Genomic DNA, 25,644 nt, shown 5'->3' on the forward strand with positions numbered 1-25,644 from the left:
ATCATACATTTGGCTTTGCTAATATTTAGGGATAATCCATTATCATTGAACCACTTCACATTTTTTTGAACACATCATCTATGATTCATAGTATGTCATTTATATTTTTTTCCAGTGTAAAATATTGATATCCGCAAATAAGATGCATTTTTACAAACTGTACACAGTTACAATATCACTGACATAAAAAGCAAAAGTACTGGATCCCAGGATGGATATTTGCGGTACCTCACAAGTTATGGTATTTATTTTGTTGTTAATTTCAACAAAGTGCCTTCTGTCTTTTAAATGACTCTTAACCCATTGGCGAGCAACGCCTCTTACACCGTATTTATAAAATGTATTAAATAATATGCCATAGTCTGGGGTATCAAATACTTTTTGAAGATCAACAAAAACACTGACTAAACTGTGTTCTTTTGTTGTTGTTTTTAATCCATGGATGTAGCAATTTCTTCAGTCAATTCCATTTATACTGTACTAGTAGTAGAGTGATTCCAGAGAAATCTATACTGGCTGTTACTAAAAAATTTATACTTGTCTATAAATGTATTCAATCCAATCTTATACATTTTTCCAAGGTTTTTGATAGCTGTGGTAATAGATATGGGTCTGTAATAAAAAAAAAATCTTTCTTATTACCTTTTTTGAAGAGTGCAGCCACTTTGGCATTTTCATACTTTCTGGAAAAATTATTGAGATAAATAATAATAATAATGAATAAATAATTAAATAGCCCTACTCACAGGACACACACAGACTCTCGTCAGGGAGTCCTTTGAACATTTTTGGGAGTATTTAACTCTGGTCAGCAACAAAAGCTAAAAAGAAAGAGATGGTCAGCTCTCTCATTCAACTCAATGATAAAAATACATACCGCTAGAGTCCGAGAACGGCCGCAATGGGACTTTGGGTAAAATGATATTATATTATATTTTTGGTTTAATCAAAAATCTAACCAGGGACATTTCGTGTCTGGTAATACACCATCATGAATAAGACATGCTAGCAATGTAGTTGCAGTGAGCAAGGGATGTTTCTTTGGGCAGAGAATGAAGTGCAAGCAGGGAATGAAGTGAGGATACATTCAAACCTTGCTAGCAATTCAGAAATTGCACCATATTGTGCAAAAGTCATATCTTGCTTGCACAGCAGTAACACTGACATTCCACTCAAACAGGAGGAAAAAAAATAATTGTAATAATTTTCTTTTGAATTTAAAAATAAATTTACAGCAATCAACACATTGTCAAATTGTGTCAATGTTTGTAATTTTAGTTTTGCCAATGCCAAATCAGATGATTTCTTAAGGCTAGCGATAATAGTTCAAAATCAATATGTATCACGACAGACACTTGATCAATCGAGAAAATGCATTCAGTAAAATGTTGGATAAAAAAAAAAACAGGAATTATTAAAAATAATGTTTATTGTGTATTGATATCACCTGATAAAAATGACTTTTATCAGGATATAGTATTTATTTGTCACATTGTCCAGCCCTATTTGGCACAGTAGTGTATATGAATCACAACACAAATGCACAGAATCCCTCTCTAGGTATTCCTGGTGGGGAGGGTGGGGTGATCCAAGCAGAAGAGCGAGTGACGTATAAGAGATGATGCGCTGACCAACCCAAACGACACCAGCTAAGGCCAGAGTGTGATGCACCCCTCTATATTTATTCTCAGGTCTGCTAAATGAGGTCACTCAGGTGGTCCTGCTGAATACATTCCCTATCTCCATCATGAATCATCTGCTGCTTATTATTCCTGTCCAGCCCAAGGGGCTCGCTTCCATACAGCGCAGTCGGCTGTCTGTGTGGGTACTTGTGTGTGGTGTATACATCTACTTTTGTGAGCCTGTGTGTGCGGCATCTGCCCAAAGCACAGAATGAGAGGATAGAGACAGCCCATGTGACAGACAGAGAACAGGTTGTTTAATGAGAAAGTGGATGAGGGGTGACATTCATTGGCTACCTTTCACACAGTGCTCCCCTTTTCCCTCCCATCAGCACCACTAACGCTCTGCACAGCATTCAGACTTACACTTGGGCGAGCTGAGCAGGCACCTCATAGTCACAGCAACCGCCCATTATAATGTCAATATTTGCGAGGGGGACTGGAAAAAAAAACACACAATCTGATAACCCACACTTAGCATAAAAGCAAAACATTGGCCATTTCGAGCAAAGCAGGCAGCACTCAGGAGTGTGGATTGTGCATTAAACACTGCATCACAACAGAAATGGCCACTTCTCATACCTGCCATATTTCCATCTCATTTTTATTTACGCTCACAAAGCATAAGAGGAGCGGAGGAGGGGGGAAAGAGGCTATTTGCACAAATATTTCACTCATGAATGAGCACAGAGAGGGTTAGATTGGGTTTATGGGCATGATTCCAGAGATAACCCTCCTCTCTGCAGCCCTGACATGCATACAAGCATGTATACACACACACATACACACACACACGCACACACACACATGCTCGCACGTACACGCACGATTGCACGCATACACACATGACATGACATGTTGAGTGGAATAGCAGACTGGAATATAAAGAATGTGGATGTTTGCACTTTGAACCCTTTCTAATCCTGAGTATTAGGCCTGGGCCAAATCCTGATTACGCCTGAATGAAATGGAGCTAAATAGATGTCCCAGACTATCAGACCTCCATTTCTTTGTCCTAGAAATAGAAATGGAGATATGCAATCAACCTAGAGCCTCTTGCTCGCCGTCTCTTCTAGGATAGCATTCGAGACATGTTTTGCTGCAGCGCGAGAAAAATACATTTGACTTTTCATATCAGCGCTGATGAATTAGGAATGCGCAGCCGGATTTGTACTTCATTATGGTGTTTCTTTTCCATAATGAATCCTGGCAGTAGGTTGGAAAAAAAACATACTGCAGACTAGGGCATAGAAAGCACAACTGTTGCTTGCAAACTACAGCCTGAAGGGGCACACCTTTTCTGGGGTCACCTGATTAGACTCTTGCGCTCATGCTTATGAACACACAAATTAAAGTGCATAAACTCGCAGTCCCACACGGAAAAACGTTCACTTAAAATAGCTACCAAAAATGTACAGAAGACATTAAAAGCAAGTATAATGTACCCATGCATGCATGCACACGCACAAATCCACACACCCAGACAAACACCGCAGGCTGGCTGCTTGTGTAGCCAGAAGATCAGGAGGGACTTAAGAGCTCCTCCGGCACCGAAATTACAGCGTACCTCTAAATCCTCCCAGCAGAGAGCACTATGGGCTTGTGCGGGGTGGGTGGAGGGGCTGTGGAAGGGTGAGGGAGGGAGGGAGGGAGGGAGGAAGGGGTGTGTGGTGATGGGGGTGTTGGCAGAGGAGATAGATTGAAAGAGGAGCGCTGGGTGAGAATCATCAGCAGAGGAGAGGAAGCTGGTGATTCCTTTTTTTAAGCACACCAGAGTGTGCAAGTCAGGGAGGAGTGAGACTTGATCTGTCTGAAGTGCGCTTGTGTGATTGCATGTATGCGCGTGCACAAGGCGGAGGTGGGCTTGCCATGTGCGTGCATGCATATGGCGGTGAGGGAAATTTGAAAGGAGGTGATGAAGTGAGGAGGTGAGCTTAGTTTGGAGCGAAAACCAAGTGGGAGGTGATCTCTCTGTCTGTGAGGCAGAGGGAGCATACGTGCGCGTGTGGGTGTACGTGCGCAAGTGTGCGTGCACGCGTGCAAAACAAATGTCTGCCAACTTGATTCTTTCACACTAACCAATTTTCTTACTCTCCTCTCTGGGTTGTGTTTGCTCGTCGCTATATTTGGTTGTGATTGCGTTCTGCATCGGTATGTTAGGGCGTGTGCGCATGCTTGGACAGGCCTCTTCATGATGCGTGGCGACACCTTTGAGTATATGCCCATCTTCTTTTTCTTGGTAATGGTTTGGTCTTGTAGCTAAGGACTTTCAGTGCCAGTCTTATCAAGTTGGTTCTTCAGGACTGCCCATAAAAGCTTTTTAACCTCTACGGAGGGCCTGTCAGCACCTCCCAACGTGTCTGAGAGTGTATCTGTGTGTGTGTGTGTGTGTGTTGCGCTGGTCTGAATAGAGGAATCAGCCAGCAGACAGAGAGACTCTGCATCATTTAGCTGCGGGTGTCTTTGTGTCACCTTGTGCTGAATCCAGCAGGGAAGAGCTTTAACACCACTGCACTCTCCACTCTCCATTTCCCAACTCAGCATGCCGCAAAACCCCCTTGCTCTCATTCATTGCACAAAGCATCCGTGACACAAACACCTGAAGACAGCATTGTCCTGCAAGCGCCAGCACGGCGCACAGGAAATATCGCATCGGAAGTTTCCATATGCACGGATATGAGGAAATAAAATATGTGCATGCGACGCAGGTCGCCTGTCAGATCAGTCAGAGATAAAGGATGCTGAATAACAAGACGACCACAGGGAGCAGAATAAGTCATCTGTCTCAAACAGGAGCAGACTGAGCCCACTCCAACATGACAGATGTGGACACACTCATCTTGGAGCACATCGCATCCTCCAGCTTTCCCCTGTGCGTCTGCCACCTCTACACATACACGCGCACACAACTATGCACGGAATGAGACCTGCTCAAAATGTGCATGCATGCCTCGGAGCGGATACCCATATAATCTGACAGGAATGCGCCAAGGGGAGTGAGGATAGTGGAATTTTGATGATGGTCGATTGGCACAGTAAAATAGAAAGTCCCGCAGGAGGCTGTGTAGATTCATTAACGCTTGTGCATAATATTAATGCAAGAGCATGACAGCTGCTGAAATGTTCACTCATAATATCATCATCACCCTGAATGTGATATGTAAGCCCATCATGGCCGTGTTGCACGGAACATTTCACAATTCACCTTTTCTAGCTATTTCAGCAATAATATAATCTATTGGCAGGAGCCTACGCAAGCCTCCCTAATGACAGAGTAGCTAATTGTCCCTAATGGCACTTTTCAGTCCGACTGAGCTCGAGCTTCCGAAAACCTCAGCATTTTTATCCACATCATATGCAGCCTAGAACAGGGCTTTGAGGCTTGCAGTAATATTTTGAGTCATGTGTTTTCTATGTACTTTCCAGGTTTCAAGTGCAGATCTGCACCTGCAAAAATGACTGACAACACTGATATGCCAGGTCAATACAAAAGTTGCCAAAATGCAATGAATACTGCTTGCCCATCTTGACCAAGGCTTTGTTGCTGGACTATAAAGTTTAGCATCACGGCTAGATGCACTAGCAGTATAAAAAATGGACAATACGTAAATGAACAGCTAAAATGGCATTATTTATTTATTATACAAAGTGTGCCTGCTCCAGACAAAAAAAACATTTAAGATAGTTGGTAGGCCAGTTGGAACATAGTGCTACGCAAATGTCTGACAGTAATGCGCACTGCCAGCCACGAAGGATGCTGAATGATACATTAGTGAGTCATGTCAGGAATGCGGAGTATCATCAAAAGGTAATGTCTTTGGCATAGTTGTTAATAGGAAATCAGAATCATGCTGCCGCCAAATTGCCTAGAAGATCGGGATCCCCTCAATATATATCATAGCATTAGTTTTTTTTTATGCTTACTATTAACATGGCCATCTTTTTGCTTTTCTCTAAATGGTTCAGCCCTGGTGGAATCCTGGTGGCCCTTGAATACATAAAACACGCAGGTGAACAAACATACTACCCTAAGTGCAGCACACAACCCACACAAGCACTAGAAGACAAAAATACAGCCAGTGCACGTACTTGCCTCTAAACTCCCTTCTCAGATGGTGACATGGCTTAACTAATGGCACTGGAAATGTTGCGTGTTCAGAGAAATGAGCAGAGGAAAAACTGGGTCAGGGGGAGAGATGTCATCCAACCCCCCCACCCACACACTCAAAAGCAAAATGTTAATATTGTTCATATGAGTTTTGCTGGTAACTGTTTATCTTGGTCTCAATTAGTATATGCACAGGGCTTGTTTATTGAGCGTGTCTAGCCATTAGTAAATACACAATGCTTTATCCTGTGTGTGTATGTGAGTGTGTGTGTGTGTGGGGGGGGGGGGGTTAGTGACCCAATAATCATATGTATATGTATGTCCAATGTATTCTTTACAACAGAAAGCAGAAGGGGAAGTGTTATTCTTTCAACAGTTCAATTGACACCACTGGCTTGTCATCAGCACTGGCGCATTACTGAACATTTTGATAAGCCCTCCCACCATTGCTTCAAACAAAATGGCGAACACGATTAAATTGAGCATATAATTATATTTTCATTCTCTATTAAGCATAAAAACACATGTGTGGAGAAAATTGATGACCAAAGGAAAGTACCACAGAGGGAAAACTGAAAGAGTCTTGTAATGAAATGAAATAACTCGTAGCGGCTGCAGTAAATATTTCCAAAACAATCAAAACAGAAAGCCTTGACACAGCAAATTCAGCATGGGGATTATTAAAGACAAAGACAATGCAGTCTCTTGACACTTCCATGTCACACACTCTTTAGCTGGAGCACTTTTGTATGTCAAAGGAACATTTTGGTCGTCAAGTGCTGCTTTTCAAGTGAGCATATGCCCTCCTTTTATTACAAAGCTGCTACAGTGAAGTGAAGTGCTCCATTTTACATGGTGATATTAGCACACCTAGTAAAATAAATCCAAAGTGACCCTTCGCCATGTATTAGGAGTTCGCAATTTCACTCAAGAATGATTTTTCCTCCTTAGATTCTCTCACTTTAAGGCGACAAAAGCATGCCAGCTCGGGTCTGAAGAAGAATAAAGGAGGAGGAAAACTGAGTCATGGATTTTAAACATTCAGAGACCTGAGATGCTTTAGACCAAGTATTCGGAGAGGAATCATTGATTTATATGACGATACAGATGTTTATCGTCTTTTTTAGCGCGCAGATCAGTGAGAGGAGGATGAGATGACAAGCTGCAGGCGACAGGCTCTTATTGCGGCATGAATAAATCCAGGCCTTCATCTTTTACGATGCCTTCCCGTCGAATGGAAACCCCTTCTTTTCCTTATGACAACCTTTCATTACAGGCGCTTATGGCAGGAGGCTGACACCTCTACTGTATGCAATTGTGGTATGTGAGCTATGAAAAGCTATTGGAGGTGGAAATGTTGATTTCATTAAAGAATGTGTCCCCTGTCTGCTTTTGAATTCCTCATTAGCGCATTCTTTCCCTGGAACGTGTCATTGTACGTGTTAATTTCATCACCTCGTTTGTTATGTTTTTAGATCACCCATTTGAATAAAGGCTAATAAATAAATCAAAAAGACAAAGAATAAAAAGCTATATTTTTTTTATTAAAAACCTCGTCTTAAAAGCTTTAATTGTTGTTTTCTGCTAGAACAAAACACCACATTTGTGAGCCATGCTCTATTGTCTGGTTATGTAATCAACAGATACATGCAGACAAAGGGTCTCCTGGTGAGCTTGTTCCCAGCAGGAGGCTAACTGAAGTTTTGCGCTTTGGGCCTCATTTGCACTGATAATCACATGAGGTGAACGCTGGTTCACTCAGTAAATCCCACCCGATGATAAAACTGATCCTCTTCATCTTTTGTCCGGTTTTAGTTGTCTTTCAAATAAAAGGTGGGTTAGGACTCTGGACTCCAAAAAGAAGTCACCCTCCTCCAATGGAAAGGTCCACGAGCCACAAATCAGCCAATTGTGCTGATAAAAGGAGCAGTGGGATGGATCGGAATGTGATGGGAGATAGTAGTGGCATGTCAAAGGCCACAAGGCTCCAAAAATCTATCGTGCCAAAGAGCTCATCTGTGAGCAATACCCCAGCAGTAAGACACCCGCCACCCCCCACTCCTGAATGAAAAAATAAAGAGCCAAGGAGCTGGAACACATTAACAAAGAGACAAAGACAAAATATCCACACTCGCCACAAGCGCTTATGTGTGTAAAAAAATGCAGTTGTGTGTGCATTTATGCAAATGTACTGGGATTTCAGAATGTGTGTGTGCGTGTGTGTGTGTCTGTGTGTGTGTGTGTGCGTGTGTGTGTGTGTGTGTGTGTGTGTGCGTGCGTATGACTCATGTGCGTGCACTGCTCCAAGACTGTGTCTGTTCATGCATCGAGGAGAAGGGTGCTTCATCGTCACTGACCTTTTCAGGCTGAATTATGACAAGCGGGTCGGGCCGTCCTCGCCGCAATAACACACGTCAAGGATGGCACAGAAATAAGTAAACAACAACACACTGCAGGCCATCACACATTGAGGATGTGAAACAGACCCAGGGAGGTACAAAAATATTGGGCTACCTGGCCAAAAATAAGTGAAAATGAAAGAAAATAGGAGTGAAAGAAATCATTATTTCATAGATGTATTGTGACATCAAATTATACTTTTCGATAACCCGTTATTAATTAGTATGTGGCTTGTGGAACTGAAAAAAAGTAGAAAGCATAATAAAACTGAGAAAATCTATACTTTTTCTCTCCTTGGCAGCATGTTTCCAGTTTCCTTGCTCCGAGGTATTGGAATGTGCCTGACAATATGGAAGCTTACAATTGTCCAAAATGTCTGACGAATTCTGATTCAGGGAGAAATAAGATAAAAAAAAAAAAAATAAGGTCAAATTCTTGATTGATTCGCATGAATGCTTGGCTGTTCGCTTTCTTTAAAGGGACAGTGTGTAGAATTTAGTGATTTTTCAATGTTCAATAATTAAAAGAAAATATTATTAATTTTAGTAGTATGCCAAAAATAGAATCTGTAACATCAACGTATATATATTTAGTTGATCAATTCTTACTGTCTAGGGTTTTTTTCTGTGCTAGAGGAGATTTTCTCTTTCACCATTGTGGCCAAATGCTCATTCAAAGGGTCTCTTTAATTATATAAGGTGCACCTAATCCTGTGCTGTATGACAAGAGATAATTGCTACTGTGACTTGGTGCTTTAAGAATAAAATCCAATGGAATCAACTAGAAGTGACAGCACTTGGAAGATTTCAAGTATTGTAAGGAAGAGAAAATAAAAGCCCAAGAGGGGAAAAAAACATGGTGTGTATGGTGGTGGTGGTGGGGCTTACAATTGTCCCTATCACCGAGCATGTGCATTCAATGCCGTACCTAAAGCCAAGGGGGCAGCTACCTGCTAGCATACACAAAGTGAACACAATTGAACACAATTCAGAGGGTCTCTAATACCCACACAAGCTCTTATCCAAATGTAGTGATGTCATTTGTGATGTTGTGCCCACAGCTGACTAACTTCAGTGAAGCTCTATAACAGGGGTGTCCAAACCCTTTCAAAGAGGGCCACATGCAGAAACAAATGGGAGTGGGAGGACCACTTACTCGGTATATAGCCTTAACTTTAGTGTATTAAAGTTGAAAAAAAATCAATTAAAAGTTGTTAAATATTTTATATTGTTGAAAAAAATTAAAGGCAACACTGCATTCATCACTGCTTTCCATGAATGGATCTTTATTGATTTATTCATAAAAAGCTTTGGTAGCTCATTCTCAGAACAGCAGCATCAGATTTTTGACTGATGACTGAACTGGACTTAAAAACAGAAGTGTATATAATTTTATTAAATGATTCTGGTCAGCATCAGCTGCGCTGGGTATGTAAATCGGGCTATCTAGCTACAGTGATAATCCGATGGCAATCGTGCCAAAAATCAATGCGCAATCTACAGTGGTACCTCTACTTACGAATGCCTATACTTACGAACTTTTCGAGATTGGGTACTGTGGAATATATCTTTTGCTCACTTTAATTGGGAACGGCACTGACGTTTTTGAAGTCCCGCATCTTTTCCGGGCACATTATTTCACCGACTTTAACGAGGCAGTTTTGTATGAGGTCTCTGTCTGAAAAAGGCTTGCCATTTCTTGCAATGAGTTGAGCAACCACGAAGCTGGCCATTGTAGCCTTTTCTTTGGAGAAATATTCACTCTACCAACGTGTCTAAAACTATCTTCACTCGCTTTCTAACTTTGGATTCTTTGGTTCTGCCATGTTGAGTATCTTGGGGACGGTAAATTTCTTCTTTGTCTACTTTTGTCCTCATTGGTCGAGCAGTTGCCTTGACAACAGTGGTTGTTAAACAGTAGATTCCCCTGGTGTTGAAATTAAAAATACAATACAATACACTCAGGCAAAAGCTGAAGTGTGGGCCATATTCTATTCTACTAATAGAATTTACTGCAGGCCAACTAAAACTGGCCAATTAAAAAAAACTATCAATTGCGGCCCGCGGGCCGTAGTTTGAACACCCCTGCTCTATAAGGTCATTCTGTGACACGGAGACGGAAAGAAAAAGATTCTTCTTTCCTTTGTTTAGTAGTTATCAAAAGTCCAGTCAGACGATTTGAGAAAATGCTGATTACATCCTAATACACATCAAGCCTGTAGCTGGTGCGCAAACACACACTGATTACGTCCTCCCTGGTGCTCCTCTCACCTCATCCCCGGTATCGGTTACACGATAAAGCCATGCTGATCGAGGATCAGCGTTTTCGGCGCAGGGCGGTTAAAGAGTTTGGGAGCTTAACCTCGCTTCCAATACAGGAGGGAGCGACGGCTTCTCGGGGCCCCTGGAGCCCCTGAGCCTCCCAATACAAATAAACAGCTACAACACAAAAATGTCTGGCAGATTCGAAACAATTTCCTGAAGGATCTGTCAGTGCGCGGCAGAAGAGGAGAGGTAGGGAGGATCTAAAGAGCGAAAGGCTGGAGAGAGTTGAGCAAGATTATGTTGCAGGAAAAAAAGAAAAGGAAGACAATGAGGGAACAAAATCGGACTAGCGGGTTTGGATTAGAATCAAATCATGCCATCAGAGGCTGAATTATATAGCGCATACTTATTTGATGACGCTATTTTCAGTATCCATCCATCAACGTGGACAAACTGTGGTCACCAGCATTCACACCCAAAATCGGAGTGAAAATATCCTGTCGTGGTTTGAATGCCTATCAACACATGTGCACAGCAGTTGCTAGTCAAGGTAGGCAGGAGAATGAGTGTATGCGGTTTGCTGTTTTCTTTTCCGGATTTCTATTTGCATGTGAGTGTGAGGTTATGAGTTTATAGAGATTTGAATTTGCTGATGTGGCTTTGAGGATATTTATTCCTGTGTTTGCACGCACACGTTTGTCTCCTCCTGTTGCTGCATTTGTGCGCCTGTGGTCAGGCTGGAATGGAACATGGACATTTTGCCATTGAGCTGAATTCAGAGAAACAGGCTCAGCCCTGGCCCGCACAACAGTATTTATATTCCCTATTTATCCGTCGGAGAACCACAGCAATCTCTATCACCGCCTTGTGATTCATGTTTGTTTGCTTTGCTCAGAGCAGATTCAATTTCATCACTGAGACTCTTTCCTCTTGCTTTCCTCCCCCAAAAAATTGGCTTTCTGCAGTAATGTTCACACCACCGCTCATTTGCGGCAACGGCGAGCAGGCAGCGGTTTTCCTCAGAAAAGGATAAGGCATTAAAACTAATAACGTCCATAATTATAAATCCATATTTCTCCAATGAGATTGAGAAAACAAGCTCAGGTTCCAGCTCCGGGAGGAGGACTTCTTGGCAGGAGCCGTGAGGGTGCAACAGAGCGGCTGTTGGAAAACAAAGTCGTTTCAGAACGCGCCTTGGAAAACAGAAACCGCTGATTTTTTTTTTTTTTTTTTGGGGGGGGGGGGGGTATCTGACAGAAGGCTATGATTTTAGCTTAGCCATTGGCCCATGAAAAAAAAGAATATGTGTTGTTAGCAAAGCACAGAGCAAACAACCTCAGACATATGAACTGGAAGAGGAAACATCCATTTGCATGTGTTAAAAAGAGCATAAGCTGCCATTGTTTCATCACGCTTATATGTTCTTATTCAGGAACAAACCGCAGTGTTTCACCATAAGGCCAATGATGCTCTTCTCTAACATTTACTCTTTGCAATCACATCCCCAAGCATTAATCTTTCCAGCTGTCTTAAAATGTCTCCTCTTCTTTTTGCCTCAAGCTATTTTGAGGTTTTAAATGCAGCAGGATGGGTTTGACATTGCAGATGGAAATAAATGAAACAAGGGAGCTTACTTTCAACTTTTGAGAAGAGCTAACGGAGAAAAGGAACATTGTGTGAGAGGTTGGCAAATGAGGTGGAGAAGAAATACAAAACAAAAAATGAATGGGAGTGTTGTTGTCGGTGTGCTTTTGTGCTGTAAGGAGATCCAAGCTATCAGTTAGAGAGAGTGACTCAAATACAATCTTAGCAAGGCTCACAAACACATTTAGAGATCTTACAGGCTGAATAATGACGGTTGGGATGATGAGAAGGGGGGAGGGGGGGTAGACAGCGAGGCGTGGGGTAAAGTATTCTAATAAGGTAAGTGTGGAGCTCGGCTGAGTGTGTTAGGAGTCGTACGAAGGCGACTAATTGAGATGAATACATGAATATATCATCGAGGATGGAAGGCTTTAGTCGTAACCAATGACAACCATTCACTTGCCTGGCCACGTAAGCAGGCCTGCCTGTCTCTGCAACAAAGTCTTCATGGGCGCCCCCCCTCGACATCCCCCCGACATACCCCACTCTAAACAAACTCCTCTGTAATAAACGAAAGGCAATAATGCGGTGCCTGCTAACCCCCTCAGAATGAAATATCCAAAGGAGAAGTACCAGAGGCAGCCTGGATAGATTTGCAAAGCAAGCAGAAAGTCACATATTACGCTGCTGCTCCATAAACACTAAAACGGGGGGGTTAAATCTCCTTATCCCGGGCCGTGCTGCTCCACCGGGGCTAACCTCGCTGTTAGCGGGGTTTACTTTGAAAAGGAAATCTGTTAAGTATTACCGATTAGCAACTTAAAACGCTAATCGGTAACATCAGTGACCGCTCGAGTCAATGAGCAACTTGGATTTTCTTCAGGTGATGTTTGCATTGAAGGCTAACTGAGCATTTACACTCCAAACACAAACTGGTATGCTGGCTATAAAACTGCATTCAAACACTGTTATGGGAGGTGTAGCTTTTCATTTTTCATCCATTTACGATGCTTGTCAAAAATAAGAACATCTAATCACGCTGCTCGCTCTGTAAGTGATTTGAAATGTCTACAGTCTGATAAATGTGCAACAATAGAGTCTGTCCTTTGTTCTACATTGATAAAAAGCATGCATGAGGCTCAAACATTCAGACAAAAAGAAAATCTGCAGCAGTCTCTTTCCTGTAATTCAAATCTTTGCGTGATTTTATCGAGGGAGGTTACCAGATGTTAAAAACCCATTTAATTGCAAGTTGGAAAATGTGTGAGTCATTTGCATCTCTATAATCTGACATTCAAAATGCCTTTGTCTTTTCAAGAGCGCAGCTGACAAATGCATGTCACTTGAATAGGGGGCTGTGATTTGATTATGGTAATTTCCTGATAACTCCAAAAGATGACATCTAACATTCTTTTTAGAAACACTGTGCAGAATCTCAATTGAGGCCTGATGTAGTTTATATCAAACCAAATGCGAGTGAGCATGATCTGCACATACTACGTTTACTTCCAGGCAAATGTAGGGGAAGGGGAACGATCTGATGAATCCCTGACCAGGGATTTCATACTTGACCTTCAACTTCAGCCCAAAAACAAGATGGTTTGTAAAATAACATTTATTTGTAGTGTTTACAAAAGCCAATGGCGCGGCAAGGGAAGGAACAGCAACTTTGAATGTGTAGGTTGTTAATCATAAATAAAACCCACGCTAAGAAAAAAATACCCTGTCAGGTGTGAGCACGACAGACATCATTTTACAGTGTCAAATAACAGCTGTCAAATGCCGGCTTGTGTCTAAAGATGGCTTGAGCAACCATGTGTGGGTTATAGGAAGAAGAAAAGGTGATTCTAAATATTTAAGTGACAGGTTGTTGGTGGACACACATTAGCTCTCCCTTGCTGCTCGTAGTTGAGATAGTTTCCCGGGATTTAGCGTCAAACTCAGTGAGTGACAGGAGCACAAACATCTCTGCTGTTTGCTGCAAGTCATTACGAGGACGCGAGTCTTCCGAAGGTGAGGGAGCATGTGCCCCGCTGCGGCAGTTTTCCGCTCTGGAAGTCTGAGTCCACGACGGCACACTGAGATGGGGAGTGACAGATGTCAGGAAGGATCAGGCTTACCCTGCCAGCTACACAAGGAATGAAGGGAAAGGACTAGAGGGGTGTATGAGGACTGGCTGCTTCTGTTTATTGCCTTACGGCCTCAGCCTTAGAGAACACAGTCATAGTCAGCACTTGTGCGACTATTTCAGCAAGAGAACTCAATCAAAGAGTAAAAATGAACAAACTTACCCTGCATCAAGACTCGAAATATAGACTCGTGTTTTTTTTTTTTCTAGGCTAATTCCGGGTACCTGAAACAAGGTTTTTAACAAACTACAAAAATGTGACAATATAATGAAAAAATTGGTTTTCTTTTTAATCAACAGTTTTTATTTCTTAAATTTGCATTGTGTATAGCAGCAAATTATTTTCTTGTTGCCTATACAAGCAAAGCTAAATGTATTTTTTTTGTTGTTGTTGTTTTGACAACATGACAACAATTCAAAATGAAAACCCAGGATTCTATTTTAAAAACAAACAAATAACATGAGCAAGTGAGTGACTGTTTTGTTATTTTATGTTCTATGTTCTCAACAGTCCTTTGTTACAGCTGAATATTACTAATAATTTATACTGTATTGATATTACATTTACATATATACATTAATATTTGTTACAGCTGAATATTATTAATAATTTATACTATATTAATATATTGTACTTTCAAGCTTACGTACAGCCTGGTCTACTGTAATTTATCTCCAGTTCCAGTTTTGCTTAGCGAGTGGATTTGCTCTCCAGAGGGCAAACATATATTAGTTTCCCTGCTATTTTGCTGTTCAAAGTTAGATGTTCTCCTCTTAAACGCAGTTCCAGCCAAACATCTGAGAAAAGTGAACTGGACCAGCCAAGCACTTAATTCCACGCTAGTCGTGTCAGTTTTAGGTTAGTTTAGAAATTAGCAAGGCTCCTCCTTTCATCAGAACGATGCTTGTCAGAAATGTATCTTCACCACAAAGGCAACGATTAGTAACTCCACATGTTTATCTGCAGCAATAGCTGACCGGCCTAACCCCTTTCCCTGGCCTAATTTATTTAGTTTAAAAGCCTTGAGTCTGAAGTCACTTCTCTGCAATCTACAGCCTTTAAACTCAACACAGCTATTTTCCACACAAACATCTCATTCCAAATCCCGTGTTTAGACAACACAATGAAATGCAGCCAGTTTGTTTGGTTATTCGCGTGCGTTCGTGTGTGTGTGTGTGTGTGTGTGTGCGTGCGTGCGTGTGAGTACTGATGGATGGCACAGGCTGCTGGAGCTGGTCTGGAGTTTGAGTTTAGATCAGAGCAGGGTTGTCATTACTGACCCCTGCTGTGTCTCTGTGACCCTCTACACACACATGAGCACGCACGTACGCCTGTCAGAGCTTGCCTGGGATGCACGGAACCAAGTGGTGGACATCCCCTGCAGTGACACAAGGCCAACAGAGAGCCACATAAACAGGCACCATTTGTTGCTTACTTTACCCCACACCTTTTGTTGCTTGTTCAGCCTCAGTCATGAAGCATAAAGTGGAGGGGGCAGTGAAGTAGATCAAGGAAAAGACCCATAGGGTCAAAGTGCAGATGGACCTTTGAAATGAGCTCTCGCATTGCATCTCTCTCCCATGTTTGACAATAAATCAGGCCAGATAAGCTCACTCTGTTGATTTAGATTTGCTTCCAATTGCCGAGTGGATGGACTACATTCCCACTTGTGACATTTACAAGGCAAGCCTTTGTACGCAAACATACAGTGGACTCTACAGCACAGAAAAGCCGCAGATATGTGCTCACCTATCGCTGACTGTCTCTTGGGGGTTTAAATGCACACTGCATGTGGCTGGCATGGTCATTATATTGTATGTACAGCATACATGATAGATGAAGTGAGCAACGGTGTAATGCACAGGCCGCAGAGTAAGAAATCAAGTCAGCTCGTCCTGTTGCAAAGGACAATAGCATTAACATACAATAAAGACAAATACAACATCTGATTGCTGCTGACACGGGAAACTTACAGTATATGAGGCTAATAATGATCCACCATCACTTGGATGGAACCTGCGCATCTGCCGAAACACTGCAGGCAAGTACTCTGAGTTGCTCCCATCAATACACTCTTACACAGCAAAGACATTAGAGAGCTTCAATAAAGTTGTTATTGTCAAGTCAAGTCTACAAACACAAATTGTTTCTTCAAATCCTCCTCCTGTCTGAAAGCTCTATTATTCCCTTGTGGGGTAAAATGCCCATTCTTCTATTTTTGAAGCTATTTATTTGTTAACAATCAGTCATTGTTTAAGTTTAATTATTGATATCAAATAAAAAAACACCACTCGGTGTCTCTCCTATCATTAGTAAAACAATTTAAAATTTGCTTAGCAGAAAACTCACAGTGGAACATCCTACTACAGACCACTTCCAAGTTTTGTTACGTCCTATTCCATTTTGTAATGTTTTATAGCATTCACTTCGTTTTACTACGACCGATCAAGTTTCTCTTTCACCCCGTGAGTGCTTTGTCAAAGTTTTTGACGGTTAAAAATCGGGCAAGGCATCAACGGGGATTACAGCCTGTCAACATTTCCCATCCTATCCCCCAACATTGTCTCAAACCCAGCCCCTCTTGTTCACCATGCTTGAAAGGTAGCTGCTGGGATCATAAAGTAAATGTAGCATTAAAACAGCAACAAACGGTAGGAGCAGAGACATTAATACCATAAGGGTTCCCTAAAGTCATTTGGGTATTCTAAAAATAAAATGAAAGCATTTTTTTCCTCCGGCCCACATAATATGTACCTGGCCACTGTAGCCTTTTAAAAGCATCACCATGCCTCATTTAAACTCTGCCTTTGAGTTCACAAATATCAATGGAACTTCCTCAGAATAAAAAGGGAGAGAAATGCGGTATTTACTAAAATAGTGTGGATGAATTTTTATTTCAGGGGGTGCTAACATACTCTAAGAGACAAGCAGTGTAGAAACGTCACACTCTTATGCACCAGATTATTCTGTAAATTAGTTTTACTGGTCGTTCAAACATGAGGCCGTTTGTCGATGTCAGATTACATCTACATACAATCAAAATGTTTATTTATAAGACTGTGAAAGGTAAGTAGGTCATAGAGGAACATTCCCACGTCTATTTCTCTACGAAATTGCAAGTATGAGGGCCGCACTATGGACAAAAATGTATATTCCAATAACAAGAAATATCCCAACATAATTTTTTTTTCTTAAAGTTACATGAAATTTATGGCATTTTGGGAGGAATCATTTCTCTGCTTATTTATAAAATACATTTTATGTAGACCATAAAATAGAATAAAAATAAAAGATTAAGAAACACAAATATACAGTGGCCAAATAAATACCACTGAAAATATTTGGTACTTCAACCACTTTCCAAGGAATGCAGTTAAGTGCAAAAAATGGAAATAAATACTTTAAGTAACATCCACCCATGCTTAGCATGTATTCACTAATAAATGAAGTGTTTCAGAGGTTGCGTTTTAGGAACACAATATTGTCACCTTGTTCTGAAGTTCTAGATGAACATCAAAATGTAAAAGGAGTACGTGGATAAGCGCCGAGGAAAAATATAGTTTCCTGGAAAAATAACGTAGACAAGCGGATAGATGCCACGTTGGTTCTATAAATGATGTGAATGAGAAAAGAAATCCCTATCGGCGCAAGGATAACACTTAGCGGCGGAAAAGAAATAATAGCATTCCATTCCCTCAGTAGCAACAAGGAAACTCTAACAAGAGATGGACTACAGATGGAAATTATCTGGTATCGCTTTATGTGTTTCGATAATATTCACATATTATTATTGTTATTCATATATACAAACTCGTTCATACACAATAAATATCATTGTACATGTAAATAATATGCTGTTATATGGTACAATATCCATTATGATAAATAGTGTTATATGTCACAACTTTAGTGCGTGTACAAAACTATATTTAAATTTATTTGACTATTTTCTAACATACACAGTGGCCACTATTTTAGGACCACCAGCACAATCTAAATACCCGTTATGATAAATAGTGTTATATGTCACAACTTTAGTGCGTGTACAAAAATATTTTTAAATGTATTTACTATTTTCTAACATACACAGTAGCCACTATTTTAGGACCACCAGCACAATCTAAAAAAAAAAAAGCTGTATAATAGCTCTGTTCCATTTGAGATGAGACTATAAATCAAATCATACTATCCTGTGGGTTTCTATCAGCGTGATACAATGATATTATATTTTACCAAGCAGCAATTCTCTCTATCTATATTTTAGGTCTGGTATTAATTTGGATTTCATTGATTTTTAAAATACTGATAATAATAACTTGCTGTGTATTTGTGTTGCACTCAACAGATAATAAGATCACACACACTTTGCAGACATGCAAGGAGAGCTCTCAAAAAGTTCTGCCCTTATTGTAAAATGCAGGGGTGTATACAATAGCTTGCTCAAAGGCACCTCAAAAATGGCCTTATTTATGAGAAGTCATTAAAGACTTCTTGAACCTTAAATGCTGAGTTTCATGACGTTTATAGTAAAACATTGTGTAGGATTTCATTGCTTTTCTTACGGGTGGGTTATAATGTAAACAGTAATAAAATGCTGGCGCTGGCTGTGGTGGAATGCATGTTTTCTTTATGTGCTTTATAAGCAGTGCGATATTTCTACCTTCAAACCCACAAGTACCTCACCACATTTTAAGTAAAAGCATGATGAATGGATTTTTTTTTAACTGATCTAGAAATGCCCATAATATACAAAACGTTAAATTAACTAAGAATCCACTTCCACTTTGACCTTAAACAACTACCAAGTACAAGACTTTGGGCTGTTGCCACGGTGATGCCGCAGTCACCATTAAAGGACAGTTAAACTAAGGAGCCCCCCGTCACACATGTCAACGCTCAACAGTGTAGCAGAGTGTATTACTTGTTCCGTCAAGCTTCTCTGCTTAAGTGAATGTTAAACCACGACAGCAATACATCGTCTTTCGTAGAAAACTTACACGTGATGTAGTAGTTGACGTTCCTCTTGAATTCCAGGCCCATGTAGTTGGGGCTGAACTCCTGGAATTTGATGGTAAACTTGATGTCCTTCTCTGGCTTATTGCAAGTGACCAAGACATTAGGATCAAGGACCGTGCTGCAGCTCTCCGCCTGCTCTCTCTTGACCAAGTACAGCTTGTAGTATTCATATTCTCGGCCTTGGTCCGCTCTGGGACAGATGATATCCAGCTTGTCCCCGATGTCTGGGTAGATAATCAGGCCTTTGCCAGCAACAAATCTGTGAGGCAAAAAAAGGACACACTGTAAGTAAGAGATCATAAAAGATGTCCAGAGAAGCAGCCACATAATTTCAAAACAGTTTATATAGTCCTAATACCTCAGGCTTTAATGTTTTTAAAGTCTTTGAGCATTGGCTTTTAGGTAGAGCCGTTAATTTAGGCCCGCAAACACATGACAAGTTACAGCTTGACCATGTTCAGGCACACAAATCCTCAGAGGTTCCTTCTCATACACAGGTTGGAAATAAAGCACACAGAAGGAAGGAAGGAAACAAGCGGGCTACACACACAAAATGGCAGCCATGAAAAGGATTAGAGGGAGAGTGGCACAAAATATACTGTAAACATAATTGACATAATAGGCCGGTTTGAACATGATATCTATTTGACAACAGTGGTCCGAGTATGAGGTTGCAAACAGAGTGCGGGGTCAGGCTTCCTGGTTCATCTTCCCACTGACTGATCATCTGCTAGGGGATTAAGATAATCCATTTGGCCTTACTGTACCGCTCCACCTCGCTTGCTTTTGCCAACTCAATCAGATCAGCTTCTATTCTCTTTTATTCACAAAAGCTTGTGAGCAGGAGACGAGTATGTGCGTGAGTGTGTGTGACAAGTGGGGGCAGGGCTACATCGTGGAATTGTAGTGTGTTTGGGCAGTCGTGTGTGTGTGTGTTTATACAGGTCAGCATGTGAGCGGGTGCGTGCGTGTGTGTGTGTGTGTGTGTGCGTGTGTGCGTGCGTGTGTGTGTGTACAAAGGTGTGTGTGTATGCTTGTCCATGTGTTTGCTTGTGTGTGTGTGCGTGTGATTCTTTTTTCAGCAAAACGGGCTGAGGTTGCGATCTGATGTGAAGGGGTGGGGAGATTGTGGGGGGGTCAGACTGGGCTGAATCATTGTTCTGGACTTGTTTGAGGCTTAAAATGTCAACATGGTTCAGATCTGCTGTCCCAGTTAGCCAAGCATTAACCCAGACAGCCGGACTGACCACGGGTGTGTGTGCGTGTGTGTATCTGTGTGTTATGGTCGCAGACAGTGAGCACAGCAGCGAGCCTATCAGTAAGATCTGCCCATGCCGGCGGATTTAGCAGGATTTAACTGTGTGCAATGCATTTGCTGTTATTTCTGATCCCTCACATTTTAACAAGACATCAGGGGCCGGGGCACTGTCTCTAATCTCCCACCTTATCTGCATCCCGTATTTCATCATGGCCCACTAAATAACTGACACTTCAGATGGGCTGGGTAGAGTACTTTGAATATGAGTAAGACAGAAGAGCATGTGAGTCCTATATGATGGGGATATGGCAGAAGGTCAGCCATGGCACAAAGCAATCATTTCAAAAGTCTCATTTCCGTTGAACAACTCCCCATGAAAATGAACATGATCGGATTAAGGCCTTTCACCATTCATGGGCATCCTTCTTAGAGAGACATTACTGAATAAATGCCTTCAATCACATGAAAGGAGGAATGTGAAATGGAATTGACCAAATCGGCCCGCGCAGGTGCTTCTAACGTTGCATTTTTGTTCTTTTTTGGTCATGATATGAGGGCCAAAATTTGAAAAAGGGTGCATCGCCTTTGTTCATGGCTCGCGAGGGTGAGGTGAGGGGGTTGCGCTAATTCAAGGGCCTACAAGAGTGAGAACGCAGAGAATCCTTTGGCCAATGTCTTTTAACGATTTTCTGCATTTCAGCAGCAACAGCCAGCCTTCATGTGTGTGCGTGCGTGCGTGCTTGCGTGCGTGTATACGCACACACCATACCCAGGTTCACGTAAGTGAGTCTATGAAGACCTGGACACAATCAGTCCCTAATTGGATCTACAAGATGCATCAGTGAGGCATAAACATGTTTCCATGGCAACATTGGGCTTTGTTGCTGACCATCCCATCTACTCCCCAGTCCCCACCTTCCCTCTAGTCCTCACGCTCTCTCCCTCTCTTTTATTTCTCGCCACAATCCCATCGTCTCTTGCTTTATCCTTTCACCCATTCACCTTCTCCACATTTCTCTGGCTGTGTCCCCTCCACTTGTCCTTTCTGTACAGACAAAACATATAGCAGACAAACAAGTGTGAAACCGGAGGGGAGAAAAGAAAGACTTTCATAGTTAGCAGACCTTGAATTGTCTCACTCAACAAGTAGGTCCTTTCTAGTCCTTTGAGCAGATATTGCTTTTGTAAGTGTTCTCGTTCAAAAGGCCACCAATCCCAGATCTCGATTGTCAATTTAACATACCACTTGTTTCAGTATCAAAGGCAGCAACAACCATTAAGATGAATAATTAAGATTTCCCAAATCCCAACGACTTAATATCCCGCAAGGATTTAATCACAAGCTGGCCCCTGTCATTGATTCAATTTTCCGAGCATGTCTTGTAGTCGGCGGTTAGATTGCTATCCCGCTTCTGTTTCCCTGTCTTTGTCAACTGTCTGCTGTAATGAGGCTCTGGCTGCGGCGGAGGTCTGGAAGCACCATCGCAGATGGGAAAGAAGCAACATAAAAGAAATAGGGCAGCAATTAGCGTTTAGCCCAGTTTAAAAGCCCTCCACTTGGCAAGCTCCATGCCAACTCGCGTCCAGGATGTGAAACTAAACTGGTGGGGCTGCGACTTTGTCGCCCGTTTGTCTCTCGGCTGGCTTAATCAGCAGCAATCCATTGCTACAAACAGCCACGCAATGGAGAGGAGGGGATGTGGGACTGAAGATTATTGTACTTTAGAGGGGGTCAAAAGGGAGAGCGGTTTGAAAAGGGAGGTTGAATTGCATCTTTCATTCATGATGTCGAGAGACTTTGTAAGAGATGTTGATGAAAGGACTTTTGGTGCAGAGAGGAACAGCCGTGCAGATAAACTAAAGTTCATGGGGGGGCAAATCCCTCAATGTGAGACAGGCCTTATCCCCTAATGTCAAATTAGGTGGATCTTCCCCCACCAAACAAAATAGAAAGAATTATTTTCATAACAACCCAAAGAGGTTGGTTTTGTTTCATCTGGATAGCTTCAATGTGAGCTCAATCCTGTAAAGAGCTTATAAAAACACCGCAGAACAGAGAACAGAAAACAACCAAGCGGAGGAAAAGAGCCGACCCCTGCCTCCAAACGCCCCCAAAAAACACATCTTTTTTTTTTTTTACATTCCACTGGTGAATATGAGCACATGATCTCACATATGCTTCAGCCTCCCACTTTCCCATACACACACATGGATGTAAGAGTGTACAAAAGCACTGTGGGGTGCATCCTGGACCTTCCCAGCCACCCCTATTCATTCGCCCTGCCCTCGCCGACTTTTATATAAAACACCGCCTACGTCGAGGCCCACTCAGAACCCCTCACAGAGCCTCAAAGCGGCCCTCATCCCCCCCCCCTCGCCTCCGTCCAGTCAACTCAGGCCGGTGCCCCGAGTGCCACGCTGGCAGGCAGCCTTTACTGCTTGAATGGATGGACCCGAAAACACAGGAACTGGGGGAGGAAGAGCCAGAGACACTCCATATCGACAAAACAACATCTAATTGATTTGTTCCTCCTGAGCAGCAGCAGGAATATGTCACACATATAGATAGAAATCAATTCTCCACAACACATTCAGCGGGTTATCAGTCAACAGCTCAGATGCAGGTACAGCAAAGAAAAAAAAAAGCCTCTCACGCTCTCCAACATGGCTTCGGGATTGCCGGATGACCTTTAAAATGAACACGAGAGTGTGAAAACCAACCCGCATATACAAATGCAGTCCACATCACAAAATCCTTCATTCTCCTCCCTATCAGTGTGCTAATTATCACACCAGGAAAAGTCTTGCTAGCCAATTACCATTTTCTTCACATTATACACACAATCAGTGTGGCTTCTGACTCTCGCCCTGCACATTATCACTAAAGACCCCTCACATAGGGTGACCGTGTCAATCAATAGTCCATAGATTCCGAGGACGTACTTCCTTAATGGCAGATCATGAAATGTTATCGTCATCCGGTCTATAGGCCTACATAGACCAATTCGATGTCGGGAAGCGTGCGAGCGTCGGATTGCGCCGTCTGATTAATGTATCGAGCAACGTCGTCGGGAAGCGATTGTGGGGCGTTTCAGCTGTGTCTCGCAGTATAGAACTTGAGTGTTGAGTAATATGTACAAAATGAAAGCCAGATTAAATGACGATTAAATGACGCTGTAACGGCTAGGGCCTTTTTTTCATCATGAGGTACACAAGGTTCAGCCTGTCCTCCTTCAAAATCAATGTGAAATAATTATCTGTCAGACTGTTATGAGCTCCACCAGAGATAGAGTGATGCTCACACAATAGAAACATTCAAGCAGTGGCGTGTGAACCGTCTCACTTCATGTGTCGTTAAGATCCACCGAGAGTTGTTGACTGGTGTGATCATTTCATATTACGGAGAAAGACATGCGTGGTAAAGCTGTCACTGTCGGGTTGCTTGAGTGGATCCTTCAAAGTCCTGAGAGCTGCCAGTCTCAAAGGTGTGTCTCTCTCTAGCGCTTACCGTCTTAAGAAAGCATGCTGCTCATCAAGCTTGTGAGCACAAAGAGCTAATATACATAGTTGGATTGTGACAGACTGGCATGGAGGCAGATGATCCCATCGACTACACGCACACACATTCGCACGTATAAACACGCGGCCTGCAGCGTACACACATAGATTTCCTCACATTAAACACAGTAAACAAGTCACCTCCACGGGAGTGCACAAGGAGGCGGCACAGACAAGCATCCTCAAATTAAAGAAAACAAAACCCATCTGGCTCAGGAGTTGTTTAGCGTGGTAAGAACGACTGGATCCCTATTCAAGACCCCACTCAGCAGCGGAATTGGATCACCTATGAGCTACACAAAACTGCATTATGGGTAGGATGTGACCACAGAGATGGAAAAGCAAAAATGAACGGAAGAAGAAGCCCAATCACCCTGCAGAGGGATTCTTTTGTACGTGTGAAGGCAGACACCCTCCTTCTTTTTCTCACTTATGCACACACACACTCTTGAGTTAGTCAACAGGCTGGCACACAGAGAAAATCACATTCTGTGTGGCTCATAACAGTCGCACATAGAGAAGCTTTAACGTGCACACACATACACACAGAGACACTTCTCATGTTCACCAAACAAGCTCAGTACATGCTCGCTTTCGATCACTGTCACACGGGGGGCTAACACGGTGCCGTAATGAGCTAACAAGATGACACCCAGATGGCCTTGCCACGAGGAGGAAACAAGTGGACCGGCTTGTACACCAACAGGCTGAAGAGGACTGCTGAGCGAGACGAGTGTCAGGAGTCATTACGGAGTCCAAGGAGCATAATCTGTTTCTTCTCATGGCCTCTGCGGTTTTCCTCGCAGCCGGGCCCAGCCCTCTCTAAGAGCAGGCCAGTTAAACACGGGCTGCGTGCGGTCATGATTGAACGTCATCGTCAGGATCGGTGACAGCGAGAAGAGGCCCAGACGCTCGCTCGCTGTGTCTCCACTTAGCATCCATCGGCCCTACGAGCAGAGGGGACCTCTGACCTCCAATACTTCCAAGAAACAATTGTGCAGTCACGCAGATAAAACATGTAGCTGATTTTTTACCTGCCTTCATTACGAACAAAAAGTGAAGATTCTAGGCTTGGAAAACGCCAAAGTACATTGGAAAGAAAAATTTGAACATTGTCATGTATTATGTAACCGCACATTTTCAAACATGCTGTTACCAATTTCTGAACATAAATAAATGGGCCATCAGATTTAGTCTTTCTTGGGGGCCAGATGTTTATTTTGGCTTGTCCTATTTAGTTTATGATGAATGTTTGTATAATGCAGTATTGCCTTTTAGGACCCCAAAAATGAATAACACTGGAAGGGTTTGATTTATATTTCTTTGGCCAAAGTATGATATGTAAAGTTGAAGCCATTACAGTGTGGCGGCATGGTGGTGAGTGGGTGGCACATTTGCCTCACTTTTGTGGGGGGTTTCTCTGGGTAACATTCAAGATTATCCTTTGGATTGAATGTTAGAGTGTTTGCGTCTGAGTCAGGAACATATCTCGTGTATCTCCTCAAGTTTAGCCTCATTCCTCTGTGACACACATAAGGCTTGGTCATCACACATTTTCTGTCTCACGCACACATACATGCAGCCAGCTGCCTTCCATCCCCGAGGAGCAGCCACAGATGGGCTCTGCTTGCTCCATAAAGATCTC

At 42.3% G+C, this 25,644-nt stretch overlaps 1 protein-coding gene across 2 annotated transcripts in view; it reads right to left on the reverse strand.

Moving 5' to 3' along the window:
- The window catches only part of efnb1 (ephrin-B1), a 62,104-nt gene that overhangs the window by 18,605 nt on the left and 17,855 nt on the right, over positions 1-25,644 (reverse strand). For both annotated transcript variants that reach the window (XM_088371588.1, XM_088371578.1), the window contains one exon: positions 19,165-19,442. In XM_088371588.1, the coding sequence (XP_088227714.1) occupies positions 19,165-19,442 (278 nt within the window). The remainder of the gene's footprint in view (positions 1-19,164; positions 19,443-25,644) is intronic.

This window comes from Syngnathus floridae, chromosome 1 (assembly GCF_059516105.1).
Source record: "Syngnathus floridae isolate MCC-2025c chromosome 1, RoL_Sflo_1.0, whole genome shotgun sequence".
Taxonomy (NCBI): domain Eukaryota; kingdom Metazoa; phylum Chordata; class Actinopteri; order Syngnathiformes; family Syngnathidae; genus Syngnathus; species Syngnathus floridae.